The 23307-nt window shown below is 35.7% G+C and overlaps 1 protein-coding gene across 9 annotated transcripts in view; it reads left to right on the plus strand.

The window, feature by feature from the left end:
* CADPS2 (calcium dependent secretion activator 2) overlaps positions 1-23307 on the plus strand; it is a 577926-nt gene that overhangs the window by 310089 nt on the left and 244530 nt on the right. For all 9 annotated transcript variants that reach the window (XM_074379141.1, XM_039472830.2, XM_074379140.1 and 6 more), the window contains exon 8: positions 12249-12388. In XM_074379141.1, coding sequence (XP_074235242.1) covers positions 12249-12388 — 140 coding nt within the window. The remainder of the gene's footprint in view (positions 1-12248; positions 12389-23307) is intronic.

Genomic DNA, 23307 nt, shown 5'->3' on the forward strand with positions numbered 1-23307 from the left:
TCTACCAGACATACAAGGAGGAGCTGATACCATTCCTTCTGAAACTATTCCAGACAATCCAAAAAGAGGGAATCCTTCCCAAATCATTTTATGAGACAAACATCATCCTGATACCAAAACCCGGCAGAGACTCAACAAGAAAAGAAAATTTCAGGCCAATATCCATGATGAACATAGATGCAAAAATCTTCAATAAAATACTGGCAAACCGATTGCAACAGCATATCAAAAAGCTCATCCACCATGATCAAGTAGGATTCATCCCGGGGATGCAAGGCTGGTTCAACATACGCAAGTCCATAAACGTAATTCACCACATAAACAGAACCAAAGACAAAAACCACATGATTATCTCGATTGATGCAGAGAAGGCTTTTGACAAAATTCAACAACCCTTTATGCTAAAAACCCTCAATAAACTAGGTATTGACGGAACGTATCTCAAAACAATAAAAGCTATTTACGACAAACCAACAGCCAATATCATACTGAATGGGCAAATACTGGAAGCATTCCCTTTGAAATCTGGCACTAGACAAGGATGCCCTCTCTCACCACTCCTATTCAATATAGTACTGGAAGTTCTAGCCAGAGCAATCAGGCAAGAAAAAGAAATAAAGGGTATCCAAATTGGAAAGGAGGAAATCAAATTGTCTCTATTTGCAGATGACATGATTGTATATCTGGAAGACCCCATCATCTCAGCCCAAAATCTCCTGAAACTGATAAACAACTTCAGCAAAGTCTCAGGATACAAAATCAACGTGCAAAAATCACAAGCATTCCTATACACCAGTAATAGACTTCAAGAGAGCCAAATCAAGAACGAACTGCCATTCACAATTGCTACAAAGAGAATAAAGTACCTAGGAATACAACTAACAAGGAACGTAAAGGACCTCTTCAAGGAGAACTACAAGCCATTGCTCAACGAAATAAGAGAGGATACAAACAGATGGAGAAACATTCCATGTTCATGGTTAGGAAGAATCAACATCGTGAAAATGGCCATACTGCCCAAAGTAATTTACAGATTCAATGCTATTCCCATCAAGCTACCAATGACCTTCTTCACAGAACTGGAAAAAAACACCTTAAACTTCATATGGAACCAAAAGAGAGCCCACATAGCCAAGTCAATTCTAAGCAAAAAGAACAAAGCAGGAGGCATCACACTACCGGACTTCAAACTATACTACAAGGCTACAGTAATCAAAACAGCATGGTACTGGTACCAAAACAGAGATATAGACCAATGGAACAGAACAGAGGCCTCACAGGAAATACAACATACCCACAACCATCTGATCTTCGACAAACCTGACAAAAACAAGCAATGGGGAAAGGACTCCCTGTTTAATAAATGGTGTTGGGAAAACTGGCTAGCCATGTGCAGAAAGCAGAAACAGGACCCCTTCCTGACACCTTACACCAAAATTAACTCCAGATGGATTAAAGACTTAAACATCAGACCTAATACCATAAAAACCTTAGAAGAAAATCTAGGCAAAACCATTCAGGACATAGGTGTAGGCAAGGACTTCATGACCAAAACGCCAAAAGCAATGGCAACAAAAGCCAAAATAGACAAATGGGACCTAATCAAACTCCACAACTTCTGCACGGCAAAAGAAACAGTCAGTAGAGTGAATCGGCAACCAACAGAATGGGAAAAAATTTTTGCAGTCTACCCATCTGACAAGGGGCTGATATCCAGAATTTACAAAGAACTAAAGCAGATCTACAAGAAAAAAACAAAGAAGCCCATTCAAAAATGGGCAAAGGATATGAACAGATACTTTACAAAAGAAGACATACAGGAGGCCAACAAACATATGAAAAAATGCTCATCATCACTGGTCATCAGAGAAATGCAAATCAAAACCACATTGAGATACCATCTCACACCAGTTAGAATGGCGATCATTAAAAAATCGGGAAACAACAGATGCTGGAGAGGATGTGGAGAAATAGGAACACTTTTACACTGTTGGTGGGAATGTAAATTAATTCAACCATTGTGGAAGACAGTGTGGCAATTCCTCAAGGACCTAAAAATAGAAATCCCATTTGACCCAGCAATCCCATTACTGGGTATATATCCAAAGGATTATAAATCATTCTACTACAAGGACACGTGCACACGAATGTTCATTGCAGCACTGTTTACAATAGCAAAGACCTGGAACCAACCCAAATGCCCAACGATGATAGACTGGATAGGGAAAATGTGGTACATATACACCATGGAATATTATGCAGCCATCAAAAACGATGAGTTCACGTCCTTTATAGGGACATGGATGAACCTGGAAACCATCATTCTCAGCAAACTGACACAAGAGCAGAAAATCAAACACCGTATATTCTCGCTCATAGGCGGGTGTTGAACAATGAGAACACATGGACACAGGGAGGGGAGCACTACACACTGGGGTCTGTTGGGGGGAAATGGGGGAGGGGCGGGGGGTGGGGAGGTGGGAAGAGATAGCATGGGGAGAAATGACAGATACAGGTGAGGGGACGGAAGGCAGCAAAGCACACTGCCATGTGTGTACCTATGCAACAATCTTGCATGTTCATCACATGTACCCCAAAACCTAAAATGCAATAAAAAAAAAAAAAAAAAAAAATTGGATGACTTCCTTGGAGAGTAATTTAGTGATTTTACCCTTAAGTTTATAAACTAGTAACTCCATTTTGGGGAAGTTTTGCTGCAAATATATTTGTGTATATTCACAAAAAAATTGTAATAGCCCAAACTGAAAACAGCCTAATGGTTCCATCAACAGATAATTATTTAAATAAATTATAGTATGGTTGTACAAAAAAAAAAAAAAAAAAAAAAAAAAAATTCTGGTAGTACTTAATAACCAAAGAGTAAGAACAAAACTAAATTTCTCATTATAATATTTATGAAATAATTAAGGAAATAATATGTTCAATTGAGTGGGGCGTTGTAAAATTGAAAGTGTCTGTTGTTATCTTGAAGTGATTTTCCTCTAGGTATTCATTTAACTTCAGTGCCAAGTTATTTACATAACAAGGTAGTGCCTACCTTTGAAGGATGATGTAGGAATTGATTTAAATTTCACAAAGCATTTCGAGACACTCAGTTGATAGGTTCTCCATAAATGGCAGACATTATTATAATCAGACTAGTAAAAAGGAAAATGATAAAGCTACTCATGCAGTGTCCTCTAATAGAAACGTTCTGGTAAAGTAATATAAAGGTTATGCTATTCATAATTTATGTCAGAGGGCAATAGATCAAGAATAATGATGCTTCCCTGTCTATATAAGTCCTAAAAACACAGATATGGCTGTGTTGGAGAATATTGCTCTATCAAAGACGGTTGAAATCAATATCTTATACATAAGAAAAGTGATGCATGGAGATTAATAAAAGTCACTATCCTTAATTGAGCCTTGAAAAACATAGTGACTGATAAGCTTGATTATGTCTTTCAGAATCTTCTAGAAAGGCTTTGAAATAGCAGAGATAATTCTTAATCATTAGGTTGTATGGAACTTGAACTTTCTTAGTAATATAAGCATAATAGCCTTCATTCTAGGAACCAAAATACTCACTTTCATTTTTAAACCTTTAAAAGATTTTCTGGTTTATTATAAGAAAAGTCAAAACATTGTTTAACTACATTAAAACAAAATGAGATAAAATTAAACATTTTCAAAATATTTTTTACAAGCAGAATGCTTCAGGTGTGTGCAAGATGTAAGCAGACACAAAGTAAGCAAAGCTGATGATAGAAATCTATATGTAAAAATAACTTTGAATCACAAACTTACCAGGAGAAATTTAAAAGGTAAATTTAATTTTATGATGAAATCTTGGCTTTTGTTGTCTACACATTGGTTTCTTGTTGCTACTGTAACAGTTTACCGATACCTTAGTGAATTAAAACAATAAAAATTTATTATCTTGTAGTTCTGAAGTAAGAATTCAAAATGGATCTCTGTGGACTAAAATCAAGCTATTGGCAGGGTTCTGTTCCTTTCTAGATGCTCTGGAGGAGAATCTAGTTTTTGTGTGTTTTGTTTTTCCTTTTCCCATTTCCAGAGGTTGCCTGCATTCTTTGGCTCTTTTCCTCTTTCAATTACAAAGCTAGTAATAGCTGATCAAGTCCTTTTCACATCACTTCAACACTGACCCTTCTGCCTTCCTCCGCCATGTTTCAGAACCCATGTGATTGTATTAGACCCACCTGGATAGGTGGATAATTGCCTAACTGGCAACCTTAATTTCATCTGCTACCTTAATTCTCCTTTGCCATTTAAGATAATATATTCACAAGTCCTGGGGATCAGGATGTGGGTATCTTTGGAAAGCCAGTATTCTACCTATTATGTTCCAGATATGGAAGGATTCATAGATTGAAAGTTTCATAGATTTTGAGAAAATAGTAAGTAAATGACATACTGTAGAGTTAACTCTATTATTTTCTATTATCAAATTTTGGCAATAATTTCGTTGTCAAGACTTTTTTTTTTCATGACTGTGAGGTATCAATTTTAGGTTTACATTTTTATTTCTAATTTTTCAAAGTGTCCACCCACCCATTCATTCCTCCCTCGATCTTTCCAACCAAACATCCAACCAACAAATACTTGGTGAGTGTTTATAATGGACTGTGAAGGAAACTGTGGTTAAAAAAGCTTAGAAATATATATATATTTTTAATGACAACAGTAAAGAAATTGATATGTTAATTAGCTGGACTGTAGTGGTCAGTTCACTATGTGTATGTCTATCAGAACATCAGCATGCATACTTTAAACATATGTAATTTCAATAAAAATGGAGAAAAAAAGAATATTTTAAAGATACTCATTTAAGTAGCCCTATGTACTACAAATGAATTACTGTGTCTAGTACACAATAGCTCTTGCTCTCAAGGAGCATAAACTACTAAGGGTGTGCCAAATGCCCCCTTCATATTATTATTAAATAGAGATGTCAGGCAAAACTGGAGAATGATTGACACATCTTACTTTTATTTTCCTTGCTTTATCCTTAATCCTCCCATCATGCAAATAACCAAGGTTCTAATCTTAATGTTTTAACAGGCTATTGTCAAGGAAAAATTATCTATTTAGGATGATACTTTGTCTTTCTTCTACCTCATTTTATTTTTTCAAAAAAGGCCTTTCTTAAAAAAAAAAAAAAAAGTACTGTATAGAAGGAAGGACATGCTTTGTGTGGTTTTCTATTGGGCCAAGTACACATTTGGTAAGATGTTGGGAGTTTGATCAATTCCATATTGTAAATTTCAAAATTCTTTCCTACTTTGAAAATAAAGGAACTGGATTTAGCCCATGGACAATAAGGTTGACAGAAGACTTAAGGCTAATCTTGCAGTATACAAAAGAGCATTGTGTCTGTGAGAGTGAGCAGGTGTTCTTTGTTTTCACTAAGTAGGACAGGAAGCTGTGATATTAAATCAAAGAATAAATAATTTAGATTAAGCAACCTCAAGTGTATTAAAACACAGGAAACTGTTACTAAGGAATAATACAGTTTTCCTTTAAACAAATCATCTGGTCCGTCTTCACATATTATAGGTGCTCTGATATTAGGCAAATATTAATATATGTAGTTATTAACATTTGCTAAACAAATATGGAAGTGAAAAAAACTTCAGGTAGTCCTTTTGTAATATATGCTACCTCAAGGTCCTAAGCTCTCAAGAACGTACTTGAAAGATTCACTAGGCAATGTTATTATGAGTCTTTGCTAAAGTATAGAATCTATGTCAATTGAAAGAGAAAGAGAAACATCAACTAAACCCAAAAAGTCAAGGTTTCTCATAGACGTAGGCTCTACTTATCTGGAAAGATGTTCCCTCAGGCATTTGCCTAAAATATCCTTTGTCTCAAGGACACCTGTTTGTAAGCAAAAATGATTTTTTATGAAAAATTGAACCATGATTTCTGCTAATTGCATTTTTAGTTTCTTCTTTGTTTGAGCCTAAGGTCATCACTTAGCTGAATATGAGAAACCTGATCATTGAGTCACATGACTCATCTTTAAGATGTGTATTGCTAGAGAGAAGGGGATTATTCTTTACTTGAGTATGAAAATTTGATTTTCATTCTCTATTTTATAAACTTTGTTTTACTACATGTTACCTATATAGAATAACACAAAGTTAGCAAAACACATTTCTTATGGTCTATCCCTAGTCTTCCATAATTACTGGTTTTATCCATAAGCTTAACCTTCCTGTATCCCTTTCAACCTACCTGTCTCTATTGTTGTCCACCCTGCCCTTACATACACTAACCTTCCAGCCAAAATTATTTTGCCCAATTTACCTGATTTTCCTAACTTAAGCCTTAAATGAAGTCGTATTCTGTTCCTCAAACATAATGTTTCTCACATCATTGCTATCATTTTCCTGCTCAGATCTTCAGTCATCTCTGTTTTTTAACCAAGCAGTAGCCTTTCAGACCCAAAAATGTGTGACCTCATAATCTTGTGACACTGATGTCCCCTTCCTACTTCCTAAAACACTGTCCCCCTTAGATTTGGCACATCACAACCTTCAGTTTTCTTCTACCTCCTTGGCCACTGGTCTCAATTATAGAGTCTTGTTCCTTTTTCTAACTCTTGAAAAGTAGTGCCCAGAGGGTTCTCTTCTCTTCTTATCTTTTGTGAACATAAAGTAAATTGACATGGCAGAAAATGTAATGAGTGTTTGTACTGATTGAAGTTCTTTTGGTGGCGAGCAATGGAAGCTGACTGAGGCTAAGTCCAGGGAACAAAGAAAGAGGTGAACAACCAAGATTGGGGAAGAGCTTGAGAACCTAGAGTAATGTTAGGAGTGTCAGCATCAGAATTATGTGCCTTTTTCTAGGGTGCCACTCTTAAAGTGTTTGGTTTCAACAGCCTCCGTATCTTTATTTTTCATCCCGTTGTAAGCCTTATAAATCTTATGTATTCTTTTAGACTTCCAAATGAAACACTAATTCCTCTATGAAAGCTGTCCTGATTTTTTCAGGACTTGCTGAATGCACTCATTTTGAGCTAGAATTGTATCAACTGTGTGTCTATTATTTTGCCATAAGATACGGTGCAATTATTGTGGTCCCAGTAAAGTCTTCTTTCCTTTCTCTAAGCTGAGAGACATTTATGGAAGAAGGTAGTAAATTGTCTAGCCCCTCTGTTTTTCTAGCTTGTCTCCCCTATCCCCCAGTGCTGTTTTCTTTCTGGTTTTAGTTTTTCAGATGCTTGTTGCAATAGAGTTTAGCAATTTAAATAGTCTTGAATTCACAGGTCACAAAGTTGAGTTACACACAAATGCACATAGTTTGGCCTTAATCAAGTATATCAGTAGAAAAGAAACAATGTAGAAGTGACAGCTTATATAAGTATATTTTAAGAGAAAGCTACTTCTGAACCCCATATCATTCTGAACGTATCTATATGGTAAATGTGTACTTTATATTTCATTCTTTTAAGTCTTAGTTTTCTTCCTGTATATTAAATTTGATAGAATTTTAAACAAATCCTAAAAAATCATTTTGTGTTTTCCGTTACACCTTAGCAAAGATGACAAGTAACACTGACATTTTATTATGAATAAGCTACATTGGCTTTAAGTTTAAGATGAAAAATCATATTTTTTGTGTGTCATGCAGACAAGACATTTAAAGTGTTGGTGACAAAAATAAATGAGAAGAAGAAATATATATTGAAAGGTTAAAGAGACATGAATGGTAAAGAATAAAATAGCTTTCTAAATAGTATTAAAAGTTAACTATTTGTACAGACCTATACTTTAAATGTGAACTTAGGATACAGAAGGATCCTTAGTAAACTTTTATGTCTGTAGAATATTTTAATTATTACGACTGTCGACATCAGATACACCTCTCTATACATGAACTAAGTCTTACTGAAGTGTAAGTACTTCTAATATAAAAAAGAATTCTTTAGCCACTTACTTTTGAAAGCTTTTGGAACAAAACACCCTGTTAAATGTACTAGTTAGGATACTGCTAAATACTGTAACAGGAAAGTTGTTAACATTTCAATCATTCAAAATAATATCAGGTTTGTAACTGTGTACCACAGATATTCCTGAGAGAAGTATGACTTTCTTCCACATGGTGATTCAGGGCTCTGATTTCTTTCATTTCCTAGGGTACTGGTTTTCTCTGAACTTAGCTGGCAGAGGAATAAAGTGAGGTAAAGACATCATACCTGTATCTTGATTATCTTTTCTCAAGGTGACAAGTGTCATTTCTCACTCACCCCTTTAGCAAGAACTCTTATATGTCTCTACTTAGAAGCAGGAGGAGTTAGAAAACCTGGTTCTTGGCTAACTAGCTGTTTAGTAGCAATAGTTCTATACTGGTGAAAGCGTGAATCATGGCAGATAGCCAGATGATGTGCCATAGTTCACTCTTGTGGCCACCAAGTTATTTTGTTGCCCTTCTTACTACACCTAAAACACATTCATCTCAACTCAAGAGAAACAACCCGAAGTCCTACTCCATTTTTATATCCAGTCCAATACCTGCATCACATTTAGCTGTGGCACTTTGCAGCCTGGCAACTTGTGAACTTCAGTTTATGATAACTGCCTACTATACCCTCCCTCCTCATTCTGCCTCAGCACAAATCCAGTATAAGTTAACAGAACAGGGACAGGAAAACTACAGGTAAGTTTGCCACATGTAAAAAGGAACGATGGGAAATGCACAGCAGTGATTGTCCAGTTGGAATAATTAAATCCTATCTGGCAGGCACTGGGAAAATACCCTGCTCAGGAAGTGTTCAAGATCTCTTGATTAGACGTGTATTGTGTATTCTGAACTCCCTTGTCCTTTATTCTCCATGGCCCTCTGGGTTCTACACCTTGGAAGCTTCTTCCTTGTCTCTTTATTTATGGTTAAATTCCGTAAAGGACTATGACTACTTTTCGCCTGTGCAATTTGGGAGCCTGAAAACTATTTTACAGACCAATTTGAAGTTTAAGTGCAGCATTTATTTACCAATGCACTTCTCTTAGAAAAGATTTCGTATCTGTGGACCTCCACTTGTTACATCTGGCCAATTTTCACACTTTTATCAGTCAGTCCGTCCAGAAAAACAAACATTTCCAGGTCTTTCCATTGGAGGGAACATAACTTAGGGAATTAGCTGTGCATATGACAGGGAGAAGCCAAGCAGAAGACCGTGAATATTCACAGAAATTAACAAAATCAGGAAACCATTGCATACTCTATGGAAAGAAGAGCAATAGGAAGAAATGATATTATCAGAGCTAAGAGTGCTACTAATAAAAGATATTAAGTTCTTCTTTTTTTTTTTTTTTTTTTTAAAGACGGAGTTTCGCCCTTGTTACCCAGGCTGGAGTGCAATGGCGTGATCTTAGCTCACCGCAACCTCCGCCTCCTGTGTTCAGGCAATTCTCCTGCCTCAGCCTCCTGAGTAGCTGGGATTATAGGCACACGCCACCATGCCCAGTTAATTTTTTGTTTGTATTTTTAGTAGAGTCGAGGTTTCACCATGTTGACCAGGATGGTCTCGATCTCTTGACCTCGTGATCCACCCGCCTTGGCCTCCCAAAATGCTGGGATTACAGGCTTGAGCCACTGTGCCCGGCCCCAGAAGATATTAAGTTCTAATGAAGAGGAACTGAGCTCCTTGAGAGATTTGAGCCATTCATATTATTTAAACTTTGTATATCCCCACATAGTAAGAACTCAAATGTTTATTTAATTGAACAGAACTGAGCAATAAATCCTTCCACTGACTTCAGTTAGAAATACTCATTTTAAAAAAAGAATGGTATGTGATAGTGGGATAACCTTTAATTTGTGGATCAGCCAAAAGCAGTTATCTTGAGACCTCATTTAGTAAGCCATTATCAGTATTTACAAAATGAAAAATTGTCAGAAGTTTTAATTTAAATATTCTCTTCCTGTATAAGAGTTTAGAGTTTGGAACAATACCAATTTTTATGTAAACATAGAAGGAATAATTAAAAACCAATAAAGTCTGTAAGTGGCTCATGCCAAAATAATGTATTTTAAAGTTAGAGTCAGGGATGGATGTGGAGAAAGAGATAAAGCTTTCCAGACTTGTTAGAAACATAGCAGCATTAGCTACAGAAGATATAGAGCTCTATCTTAGTCTTTTATTCTTTTTTGCAATAACCTTCTAAGTTGATAATGATATTCCTTTGTTTACTGGTTTAAGCCAAAAACTATCAGCTTATTTTTCTTTACTGTCATTTAAGAAAGAATCTGTAAAATATTACATTGGCTATTTTAGCAGTTGAATTAATTCTAGAGTATGATCATAATTGTGAAAACATCACAAATGTCATTTAGTTTGTACTTAGATGTCCTTTATATACTTGAGTATATAGATATGCTGGATTCAGCACAGCTATGGCTTTTAGGAAAGGCTTGAGAAAAGTCTCAAAATAGTAGATACATTTAACAAATTGCAAGTTGAGAATAGTTTGAGAAGATTTTATGACTGTGTTGTCTTTCCTAGAGAGAAGGAGAGTCTTGCTTAAAGATTTCTCGGTGAAGATTTCTTATACTGTAAATGAAGACTTGGAGGTAGGGGAAGGGCATGACAAAGTCAGTTGCCATGAATGCTTTCAAAACACCTTGCAGCACTGTTTACAATAGCAAAGACCTGGAACCAACCCAAATGCCCATCGATGATAGACTGGATAAGGAAAATGTGGTACATATATACCATGGAATATTAAGCAGCCATCAAAAACGATGATTTCGTGTCCTTTGTAGGGACATGGATGAACCTGGAAACCATCATTCTCAGCAAACTGACACAAGAGCAGAAAATCAAACACTGCATGTTCTCACTCATAGGCGGGTGTTGAACAATGAGAACACATGGACACAGGAAGGGGAGCACTACACACTGGGGTTTGTTGGGGGGAAGTGGGGGAGGGACGGGTGTGAGGAGGTGGGAAGAGATAGCATGAGGAGAAATGACAGATACAGGTGAGGGGAAGGAAGGCAGCAAACCACACTGCCATGTGTGTACCTATGCAACAATCTTGCATGTTCTTCACATGTACCCCCAAACCTAAAATGCAATAATAATAAATAAATAAATAAAAGTTAAAAAAAGAATCCAAGAATAGAAGGCTGCCTTATTAAATTGATAAGCACTATACAACTTGAGACTGGACTTTTGTTTTGTTATATTAAAGTCAAATTGTAACAGTATTACAAAGAAATTTCAGGTTCACAATCACTTTGTGTTGCCTCAGGATTTATGCACAGGAAGATATATTGCAATATAGTTTTAATGAAAATGTTAATTTTGGTTGTAAAAAAATTTAGCATACCTGGAAATGTTTATAATCTTCCATTCATATCTAAACTTCAAGTTTATGGCTTAAAATATAACACAGTGTACTTCATTTATTTGTTTTGTGTTTTAGCCTATAATGCTCCCATTTAAAAATACTCATTAAGGCTGGAATGTAAACTGTGTCTAAAATATGTTATAACTGATTTTAAATGGAGGAAAGTACCTTGTTTTATCTGCATGGCACCTAACATCTGAAGAGTAGGCTTCTCTTTCCTGGGTTGACTCTGTGAAGTGAGGGTTGTAAAATAATCACTTGGTAATTTGACAGTTTTATTAAAAATAATTACTTTGTTTCAGTTATTATAGTATCTATAGTTTTGAAAACATGTCAGGAAAAATCCTTTCGTATTGATCTGGAGCAGAAAATGTGTTGTTTTCCATCTCTAATTGAGTTGATTTCCTTTACTACTATTTTACAATGAAAATATTCAAACGAGGCATATTTATGCTGCTTCAAATAATTGATTTTGCTTTTTAAGCATGTTATCCATAATTTCAAAGCATATCTTTCTGAACTGCTTTGCCCTGAGGAGTTTAGAATTTTCTTGAAATTGCGGGTATCTCTTGAGTATTTTTCAATGTCAGTTCAACTGTAGCTTGTTGTGCTATTAATTCATTATAAAGTGACACAGGAAGAAAACTCATTATGTGATAATGTGAAAACACATATTTGTCAAAAAATAAATTGAGTCTGTATTGATAATCCATCAGCTATGGTAGTAGGAAGTCAAATGGTTTATTAGATTCATTTGGGTGTTGACACCAGTTTTTCAAACAAGAAAACATAAAAAAGTTTGTAGTTCCAAACCATAGGCACTCTGTATCATGCATTTAAATGTATTTTCTTTTTTCCATCCAGGTGATATTATACCCAACTTCTAATAGCTCCAAATCAGCTGAATTACACCGAATGGTAGTTCCAAAAAATAGCCAAGACTCTGACTTAAAGATCAAACTGGCAGTGCGAATGGATAAACCAGCACATATGAAACATAGTGGGTAAGTGTATATTTGAGGATTTTTTCCCGAATTATTGGATTTCATTTCAATGTATTATTTCTGTCAGTTTAGCCAGAGAACCAGTATAGCAGGCTTTTGCATGGAGTTTTCTCAAAAAGTGACATACGTAAGTTATCTTATTCAGTGTTTTTAGACCGATAGATGGCTTTATAGCTCAAGACATGGGTCTTCAGTTAACTATATGTGTGCTACCACAATATTGGTACTTGATTGTATTAATATTACTTATCAGTCATATTGATGGAGGGCACTGATACCTTCTAAGAAACATTCTTCAAATTGCAGTAATAGGTGAAACAAGCTTAGTATTGAAGTCCCTAGAAATAGTTAAACTTCCATAGAATATGTGAAAACTAACACATAATTTAACTATGACCCGTAGTTTAGCTTAGACTGTATATATTTTGACAAGAGGAATATTAGTGTTCATCCAAACATGTGAGTGAGAACTGAATCAGTATTGGAGAAAACTGCTGCTGTTGCATGGAGAAGAAATTCAGGGACTGTCTCCTGGGAATCACCAGGGATCATAGTCAGACTTCATCCCTGCCAGGGTTCTTTGTCTGTTGCAGCTAGTGAGGAAACAAGTCTGAACTCTTGAATAAAATAAAGTGAATTTCCAAAACTCCAGGAGTTTCTAAGAATAACACTTTGGACTAACTGTTGCCAAATCCCAGTATAGGGGTGTTAGCCATTAGGAAAGCAAAAGAGCCATTTTTCTTTCTAAGGAGAAAAGCAGTTGTTGAAGTGCCTTACCTGAGTTTAGCACAGAGGTCTAAGAAAGTGCATCCTTGTAACAAGCAGAGCCTGCTGGCATTAGGTCCAAATCACTAACATCAGGGTGGAGCAGACTGATGATTCAAAAAATGAGGAGAATTCTTTTGACGACCATTAGGGGAAACATGGTTAGGCTCTGGGCAGGGGGCAACCCAAGGTATACATTACAGTTGGGATGGAACTAAAGACTGTATTGCTTTTAGGCAGACTGTTTGTAGGCAGCATGTACACCTCACCAAAGGGAAAGGTACATGAAAGGGTGGGCTTTTAAGAAGGGAACCAGGATTTGGATACCAACATTATGCATCTTTAATGTAGTAATATAAAATATACTATGACGCAGATGGAGTAGGTGGGATTTAATATCCATCTACCTGCTCACCAGTAATTTATGCAGCAGGAGTGTATTGAGTACTTACTATGTTCCAACTAGGACAAACTTTAATGAGATATCATTACAGGCCTATAGGAAGTGGGTAGGCAGGGATTCAGACTTGTATGCAAATAATTATGACATTGAATGATAAGCGCTGTAAGACGGAAATGGAAACCCAAGAGAAATAATATCTGATTTTGCTGGGTATAGTGAATGGAAATTTCACGGAACACCTGACTTTAGAGATAAAACTTGAAGAATAAGGTAGTCTGGGAGAGATGGCATTCCAGCTACATGACAGCATATGCAAAGGCAGGAGTCCTGGAAGGGCTTTTAGCTGATGATGACAAGTTCAGTTTAACTGTCAGAGAGTGCTGTGCTCTGAAGTGCTTAGAGATTAGTAGAGATGCACATAAAAGAGCACAGTATGTTCCAGGAACGGCAGTTGTATCTCTACTCTTTTTTACTCAGTCCCTTTTTCTTTTGATTAATGACACAATAGAAAAACAGGAACCTATAATAATGCCAAGGTGACCCTAATTTACCCATGACCAGTACCAGGCCATGGTGAATACTCCTGGAACCTTCAGCTTGTCCCAGAAACAAACACTGAATATGCATAGGGTAGGTTCTGTAAACTTTAGCTCCAGTGGGAAGAAATCCTTGCTCTAACCTGGCAGTTTCTTTGTTCAGCATACTCCAGAATAGGTGAGACAATCCAGACCCCTTTCAAGACTTGATTTTGGGGTAGAGTTTGTTTTTATCAATCCTTTCCACTAAATCAGTACCCCTGGAATGGCCCTGCAGTTGACTGCTGCCCAAGACTGTAGGTGAAGGAAAAGACTGAAAAGGATATATTATGGTCTCTTAATTTAATCCATAAGGCTCAGGCACTCACTGAAGGACTCGGACCAGAAATGCATCATAGCCCAACCATATAAATCATTATCTAACATTGCTAAGGGATACAGGCATTTCCAGATATTCAGGTATCTCTGTAGTTTGTGAAATACAAATTGAAACAATGTTAGAACTAAAAAATACCATACCTGTGATTATGTTGTGCTAAGACAGTATGTTATGTAGCAAAATTAAGAATATCATATTCCAAAATGGTGATTCAATTAAAATATTTTAATGTTATATTAGAAGTAATCTACCAGAATTAAAAGTTTTCAACATTGCTATAATAATAATTGATCCCTATTAGAGGTGCTTTAACCTAAGCATCTGTTCTGTTTTTTCAGTACCCGTGTGGTAACAGTTTTAAATATTTTGAATGGTATGCCTGTGTGTAAATATATATGGGAGAACATTTCACCTACAACATAGCTATATTTGTCTTTTTCTGAGGTATTTGGTAAATAGATTTTACTGCACTTAATTACATTCAAGAAGAGAAAGAAAGCTAATCTTTTTCTTCCAAGTATTTCATCATATACCAAAGCAATAATGTAACAGGAATAGTAGATTAATAGCATTTTGTTTTGGTCCTGGATCATGTTTTGTCAGTAATTTCTTCTATAATCAATTATTAACAGATGGATAATAATTTTAAAAGAGACAAGTCAAGTTTTTAAAAAGATTAATTTATCTTTAAAACATAGCAAACTCCTGTTTCAGATAGAATTGTTAGGTGGATTAAACAATAAATTGGAGGGTAATGGATTTTTACCTCCAGAGCACTTTAGACTTTGAAATCTTTTGGGACTTAAGTAGTAAAAACCTATTCTCTGTTTTTATAATGTGGGCATCAAATATGTCTTGTAACATGTATACCGTTTTAATCATTTATCACTTATCTATGGCCCATAAATTTTTGTATCAAAGTTATTTACATTTTTGTGTGTGTTCTCAACTATACTCTAAGTTACTTAGACCTACTTGAATTCTCAATGCCTCCTGCAGTGTATAAGCAAAGATAGATATTAATATGAATAATGGTGAGAATGTAATATTTTGCTCCCTAGAGTATTAAGGGAAAAATAATACAAATGAGGGAAAGCCTCATGTACACATTGAAACTTAAAAGAAAAGATAGATATTAATATGAATAATGGTGAGAATGTAATATTTTGCTCCCTAGAGTATTAAGGGAAAAATAATACAAATGAGGGAAAGCCTCATGTACACATTGAAACTTAAAAGATTCTAAACACAGTTTATTGGAAATAGGACATAATTTTAATGTAAAAAAAATGCCTAAAGTAAATGAAATAATGTTTAGTGCTCAACATTGCATTTTAAAATGACTATTTTTTTTAAACAAGGTAAAACGCATCCAATCTAAAGCTCATGTTTCTGATAACTAATCAGTCCATGACTATACATTATAGTTTATTTAAGCAGGACTAACTACATATAAATGAAAATAGACATTTAATTTGAATCAAATAAGCATAATGATGGTTCCATCCTTTTAAAACCAAACTGAGCATTACTACAACATGCATATTTAGCAAAAACTTGAATTTATTCTTTTGGAATATGTCATATAAACTAATTATGGCAACTAACCCTAGATAAATCTGTTAAACAAATTACCAGCTAGGTTTTGAAGGGTTAAATGATTCACATCCAGCTCTTGAATTAATTTTTCTGGTGTGTGTATGTGTGTGTGTAGCATGAAGTTAGAAGTGTTCTTAAACAAATGGGCTATACTTTAGCGTAGCCTAGTGGCTAAGTAACAGTATTAACTTAAAACTCAAATATTCTTCCTGTTTTTATTAAATAAAATCATTTCCCTAATTCAGAGGTTATTTTCTCAACCAAAAAAAGATAAAATAAAATGGAACTTATAAGTGACTGTTATGACAATTAAATCTATAACTGAAAAAGAGAAAATTGTCACAAATATGTGGAAGCATTATGATCATGATCTATGAGATGTCTGCATGCAACTGATCACTTTTATAGTAAAAAATTAATAGAGTTTCATAACTATACAACTATAGAAGATTCTTATAGATTCAAATTGGTAGGACAAAACTTTAGCAAAAATACTCTCATATAAATCTCATGTTTCTCTTTTTGTAGAGTCATGCTTGGCTATTTACACATTTGTTGAATGAATGGATGGATTAAAATATTTTGACATTGTCACAAATAAAACTCTCTAGTATAATTTCCATCATAAAGATAGAAAAGAGATTGGGCTCATCTCTTGTTGCAAGGAGAGACAATAGTTGAGCTTCCAGCAGGACAAACAAGCCCCAGGCCAGCTACATTGTGGCCCCACCCTTTCCCAGAGAGACGGCCAGCTGGGCATCCAGAGGTTGGGGCAGCATGCCTGCATAAACCACATTCACACACTAAACATTCAGACATTGTATTTTCTAATAAAGTGAAGTGACTGCACTTTAGTAAAGTTGTATTATTTAGCTTATCATTTAAGGTTTATGATTTCCAATTAATTTAGGGGAGGAAAATCTTAGCTGTGTTGAGGTAGTATTTTCTCAGAGGGTCCAGGCTTTACAAAAAAGCCAGGTCTGTTTTTTTCACAGAGAATATATTGATATATCATTTTTAAAGGCTCCTTTTAGAATTACTTTCCTCCATGTCCTTGTCTAAAATATGTTTCAACATCTGACCTTGACCTGAACCTATGTATGTGTTGGTCTGCTTGCATTCCCAGGTTGAACTTGGCCCAGCCTGGCTTATCCTGATTTCACAGAAATCCTACTTGAGTCCCTTGAACTATAATAATAATATTGTTTTTTAAATGTTTTTTTTAAATTTTTTTTTGAGACAAGGTCTCACTCTGTCACCCAGACTGGAATACAGTGGCACCATTGTGGCTCACTGCAACTCTACCTCCCAGGCTCAAGCAGTCCTCCCACCTCAGTCTCCCAAGTAGCTGGAACTGCAGGTGTACACCACCATACCTGACCAATTTTTTTGTATTGTTAATAGAGACAGGGTTTTGCTATGTTGCCCAGGCTGGTCTCAAACTCCTGCACTCAAGTGATCCTCCTGCCTCGGCCTCCTACAGTGCTGGAATTACAGGCATGAGCCACTATGCTCAGCCTTTAGATAACATTCTTCTACTCATCTAGTTTTAACTACATTATTTGACTTTATTCAAACGAAAATGCTTAAAGAAAGATGAGAAAAATAGAAATGTACAAATCATCATTAATTCCTTGAGAGTATAAAAGTTACATCCCTATTAGGGCCCTTTGCTTAATTGTTAGATTTAATTTACATTTTTATTTGACAACTATTATGGATGTAGGTAAGGTAGTTTATTGTTTTTGTGTGTTTATTTTTCTGCTAACTTTATTTTGTCTTCTCTCTAAGTCCAAGGGTGAAAAATGAAAATATTACATTAGTACTTTGAACCATGTCTGAGCAACTGACTTGAATGATTTATCTAAAAAATAAGCCCAGATTCTAAAAATAAAGAGCACCTAGAGATTATTTCATGGCAAGTGAGAGGAATAAGAAAGCACTTTCCCTTTATTTCAGTCTAATGCTGTCTAACATTTTTTAAATTACAGATATTTTCAGTGCATATTTTAAATAACCAGTGACACTTTTTGTATATTTTACTACAGTTTGCTAGTTTAACTTTTAATTTTCTTGCTTAAATTATTAAACAAGTATGATTTGGTCTGTACAGCTCTAAACAGTCTATCAAGTCTTGCTAGTTGTGGTATTAAAATTTGTCAAGTTTTATGATACATTGTTGATCTTACTAAATATACATACCAGGTGAGTTAGTTTTAATTTCATCTCAGGGTATTTTTGCTTATTTTTAATTAAAGTTTTATGTGTGCTTCATTTTTATTTTAATTTTTTAATTTAAAAATTTTTCAAGACAGGGTCTTATTCTGTCTCCCAGGTTGGAGTGCAGTGGCATGAACAGAGCTCACTGCAGCCTCCACCTCTCAGGCTCATGATACCCTCCCACCTCAGCCTCCCGAGTAGCTAGGACCACAGGTTTATGCCACCATACCTGGCTAGGTTTGTTGTTGTTGTTGTTTTGTAGAGATGGGGTCTCCCTGTATTACCCAGGCTGTTCTTGAACTCCTGGATGACTCTGGTGATCCTCCTACCTCGGCCTCCCAAAGTGTGGGGATTACAAGTGTGAGCCACCACACCCAGCTAAATTGCTTTATGAGGAGGGATTGATAAACCTGAGCAGCTGACCTTAGCTTAGCTACATGACCTTTATTTTGTAGTTACCATCACACTCAAGACATTCATGTGATTGTATAATTAAGTTATTTTAATGTTTTGTGAAAAGAATTAGTGAGAGAGATTAGTGTCATTGAGATTAGGATTCTGAAGACTTTTGCCTTTGCTAACTCTACCATAGAATGCTCATAGTACTTACCTCCTCTCTCTCTCCTGTCTCTGATCAGATGCTGTCTCTACAGCAGCCCATCCTGTTCACCCTACAAAGTACCGTTCTCTCTCTGCTTCCAACTCTACTTTTAACTGGCTTCATTCTTTTTTTTAAAGCTCTTATCATTATCTGATGTGACATTTATTGTTTATTAACTGTATCCCCACTAGAATGTTATCACCATGGTGTGATTTGCTATTCAGGAGCTTCACAATTAAACTTGATTCCCATGGGGTAGGAATCTTATCTCACTTGCTATTTTTAACCTCAATTTTTAGAACATTGTCTAGTACTTAGTAGAAGCTAAACAAATATTCATTGACTTGAAAAGTTTTTTTAAGGAAAGAACAGAATGCAGAAATTAGCTCACAGTTTTAAGTGTTGGACTGATTATTTGGATATGAACTTCAGATTATCTAATTGATACCACTGTAAGGTGGATTTGTTGGAGTGTGTTTCAAAACATTATTGCCTTTGAAGAGTTACAGGAAGTCTCCTTTTTTCACAAATTTAAATTTGACTGTAAATCTAAAGACTGTATTATAAAGACATGCATTATTTTCCAAAAATTTTAAATTGAAAGTGATTACTCTCTGCAGGGAGGCTTACTGCTTGTCAACATTTATTCTTAGACCATCCCAGTGGTTGGACTGCAGGAGAAAGTTTTAACAACATTTCTTGTTGGTAGAGTATACACCAGGGTTAATATGTTTTAATTTGTAAGAATGATGTATTATACTTATCAAAAATATAATTTTGATAATTATGCTTATCAAAATTCAAGACAAAAAATAAAAACACCCTAGATTTGACCTTTGTTCATACTATCTTTATGGACTCAGTAAAATTTGTTTGCTTTCTTTCTGCAACAGTGATCCCTGAATTTGAATAGCCATGCTATATTTATTTCAAAATGTATTCTGCCAATTCTATTTAGTGTACACTTTTTTTCCCATTTAGATAGGCTAAATAATTCATGAAAATGTTTTCCCCAACAACTGACAAAGAAAAATGAGAGGAAGTTTACAAAGAACCAGTCTTTTAATGATTAGACAGGCAGGAGGAGTCCTAGACTGTATATGGAAAGGAATGGACTGAGCAAGCCAAAGCATGGGCTGACAGTGCCAAGACTTGCAAAGATTTCAGAGTCTGAGCATGGCAGTGGGCCAAAGTCAGGATGAAACTTAAGAGCAGAAGATTACATAAACTAGAAAGCAGGAAGATATGTGGCAGTAGTGAAGGGCAATAGCAGCAAAAGTACCTGATCAACTACAGCATATGACAGCAGAGCTGACCTTACTTGTGAAAGTCTCTGAAAAAAGGAAGGTAAAGGCTTAGAGGGGATCAGCAGAGGTCTAAAGAGGAGAAAATGAGTGTTTATGGAACATAGTAAAGGATAGGACAGGGCCTAAAAGTATAGGAATGATGAAAAGGAATCTCTTCAAAAGTGGTCTAAGCTTGTCTACTAGTTCATTTAATTTTGGCATTCTCTCCATAGATGTTAACATACGGGTATAAGGTTCCTAAAGAATATTCCTACTCTTCTCTGTATAATCATAACCAGCACTTACTTGAACAGGGCATTGGTAATAGGATATAATATCACAACCACAGCCTCCTATGTGGACTGTATCTGAAGCACTTGAAAATCATAAATAAACAATAGTGGGGAAGATTATACAATGAATTTGCTTTAGTATGATAGATGTGTGTTCAGATTATAAAAAGAAACATCACCACAATTTTAACATTAATACCAATGTCAATGATATGAACAGAGAGGAGAAAGAGTTTACAAGCATATTTCTAATCATTCATCCTGCATTCATTTATATCCCTAAGGTTAGTACATTAGTAATTAAATCAGAAGAGAAAAGCAAATCTTATTCTCATGATTTAAAAAATCGGTTTGTTACTTAAAATAATACAAATGTATTTTTAATGTCTGTGTTTATTTTATATATCAATATTAATACTTTGGAAACACGTTTTAAAAATGGTTTTGACAGTGAATTAGAAGGCTATAACAGTAGTCCAAAGGTCAATCAGAAAAGTTGAATGCCACCTGTTTCCACCTTTGTGAAATTGGCAGCCTTATCTTTTCTGCCAGTTCTATTGATCTTTAGGTTTATCTTCAGTTTACCACTTCCCCTTCACTTACATTAATTTCTATCTCTCTGTAATGTTTCCCACAACTAAATTCCTTTCCATTCCTTCTGCCAACCCTTATTTAGTCTCTATCCTAACAAATAAAAACCTGTTCATTGACTTTTCTACTCATCAGAGGTACTTGGGAAACACTTGATGTTTATTTTAGTAGAGATATTACTGTATCCCTAAATTCCTAATTGGTGTGAAAAACAGGAACATCAGTAGAAAAATCAATGATGCAAATCCTTTAAGCTAGAGTTCTTATTCTTCAAAAATCTGGTTCATCTAGATTTTATACCCAACACAAACTCCCAACTTTGCCAAGTGGATCAGTTCATAGACCCTGAATATGCTTTTATTTGCTCAAATCTATTTCTTTCACTCTTTTACCCAATTCTACCACTCTGGTACCAGCTTATACATTTTCTTATACATAAGTACCAAGAGAGGCAGTTCATTTTCTCTATAACTAAGTTTCCTCAGAAGCAGACTTCACTAACTGGAAGCCACCTTGTCCCCATTCCCTTGATTCTGAGAGAACTATTGAGTCTTTTTTATACCAGTGTAATCTAAAGAGATGCCGACCCCTCTCTGCCTCATCAAGATTACTCCAATTTTTTTTTTTTTTTTTTTTTTGGAGACAGAGTTTCCATCCTGTCACCTAGTCTGGAGTGTAGTGGTGCAATCTTGGCTCATTGCAACCTCCACCTCCTGGGTTCAAGTGATTCTCCTGCCTCTGCCTCCTGAGTTGCTGGGATTAACAGGCACCCACCACTAAGCCTGGCTAATTCTTGTATGTTTGGTGAAGATGGGGTTTCACCATGTTGGCCAGACTAGTCTTGAACTCCTGACTTCAGGTGATCTGCCTGCCTTGACCTCCCAAAGTGCTGGGATTACAGGCATCAGCCACTATGCCCAGCCACAGTTGTTACCGTACAAGCTGCACAAGAGAATTTGGAATGGAAGGTAGGGCAGAAGCCCTTCTACCTAAGTCACTCTCAACTACCTGTGTTCCCTGTCTATTTCTCTTTTTTTACCACAGTCTACAGGCACCGGAAGAATGGACTTTTTCTCCCTTTTTAAATTGCTGTCTAGGACCTTATTTATGTAAAACTTTTGATTAAGTCAGCCAGACTTAACTGTTTACTGTATCAAAGTGGGAGATAAGTGATTTATAGTTATCTGTATGTGTGGTAGGTTGATCACATGAATAGAACCAATAAACAGGCTTCCTAAATTCATGCCTTGTGCCCTAAATCTTTCTTGTCCCCTCCAACTTTGGGTTTGACCATGTGGTTTGCTTTGGGCCCTGAGACAGAAGCAGATTTGAGATAAGCATATACTTGAAAAAGCACATGTGCATTTTCACTTCCTTTCTTTCTCACTTCCTTCACCTTGAGGACCCACATGGACTAGCCCACTGGTAAAGCAGAACTACATTTGCCTGGTTGTGCTGACCTGGATTTCAGGCATATGAATGAGCCCAGATGAAATGAAAAAAGCCGGCTAGCTAGCGTGAAAGTGACCACAGACCTAGGCATTGGTCATGGCCAGCTCAGCTCAGATCAGTAGAACTGCTTAATAAACTATAGGCTGGTAAGAAATAATGAATGGTTGTTATTTTAAGTCACTAAGTTTTAGGGCAGTATGTTATACAGGAAAGGTTAGATACTGTGCACTCTTGCCTTGCTACAAAATCCTATTCACTTTTTTTTCTTCCTATTATAAATCAGATGCACGGAGCTGGATTAATCATAATCCTTAGCCCATGATATATGTCACATTGATTTATACATTTATTTGTGTATAGGTATAATCTTTCCTGCACAATACGCCTTGCTACAAACATACTGTACTTTATCCATTTCATCAAAATGGACATTTGAGTCATTCCAGATTTTTGCTATTTCATATGGTGCTACTGTGAACATTCTTGTCCATGTCTCCTGGGATATATACATATATATAGTTTCTCTTGAGTGGTTACCTAGGAGTATAATTGCTGAGCTGGTAAGAATATGAATGTTTATCTTTACACGACAATACTAAACTTTTTCCAGTTTTATTAAATTGTTCTACCAATATACATTTCTTCCAGCAATGTGTAAGATCTTTCTGTCCTTCTCTTATTTGGCTTTTACCATCTACTATCTTCTTTTGAAAAATGTGAAAAACACAAACTTTCTCATTTGTGTATATATCTATAGTTTTATTATTGTCTCTTGAAGGCAGAGATCCTGACTG

The sequence above is a fragment of the Saimiri boliviensis genome, chromosome 10 (assembly GCF_048565385.1).
Source record: "Saimiri boliviensis isolate mSaiBol1 chromosome 10, mSaiBol1.pri, whole genome shotgun sequence".
Lineage (NCBI taxonomy): Eukaryota > Metazoa > Chordata > Mammalia > Primates > Cebidae > Saimiri > Saimiri boliviensis.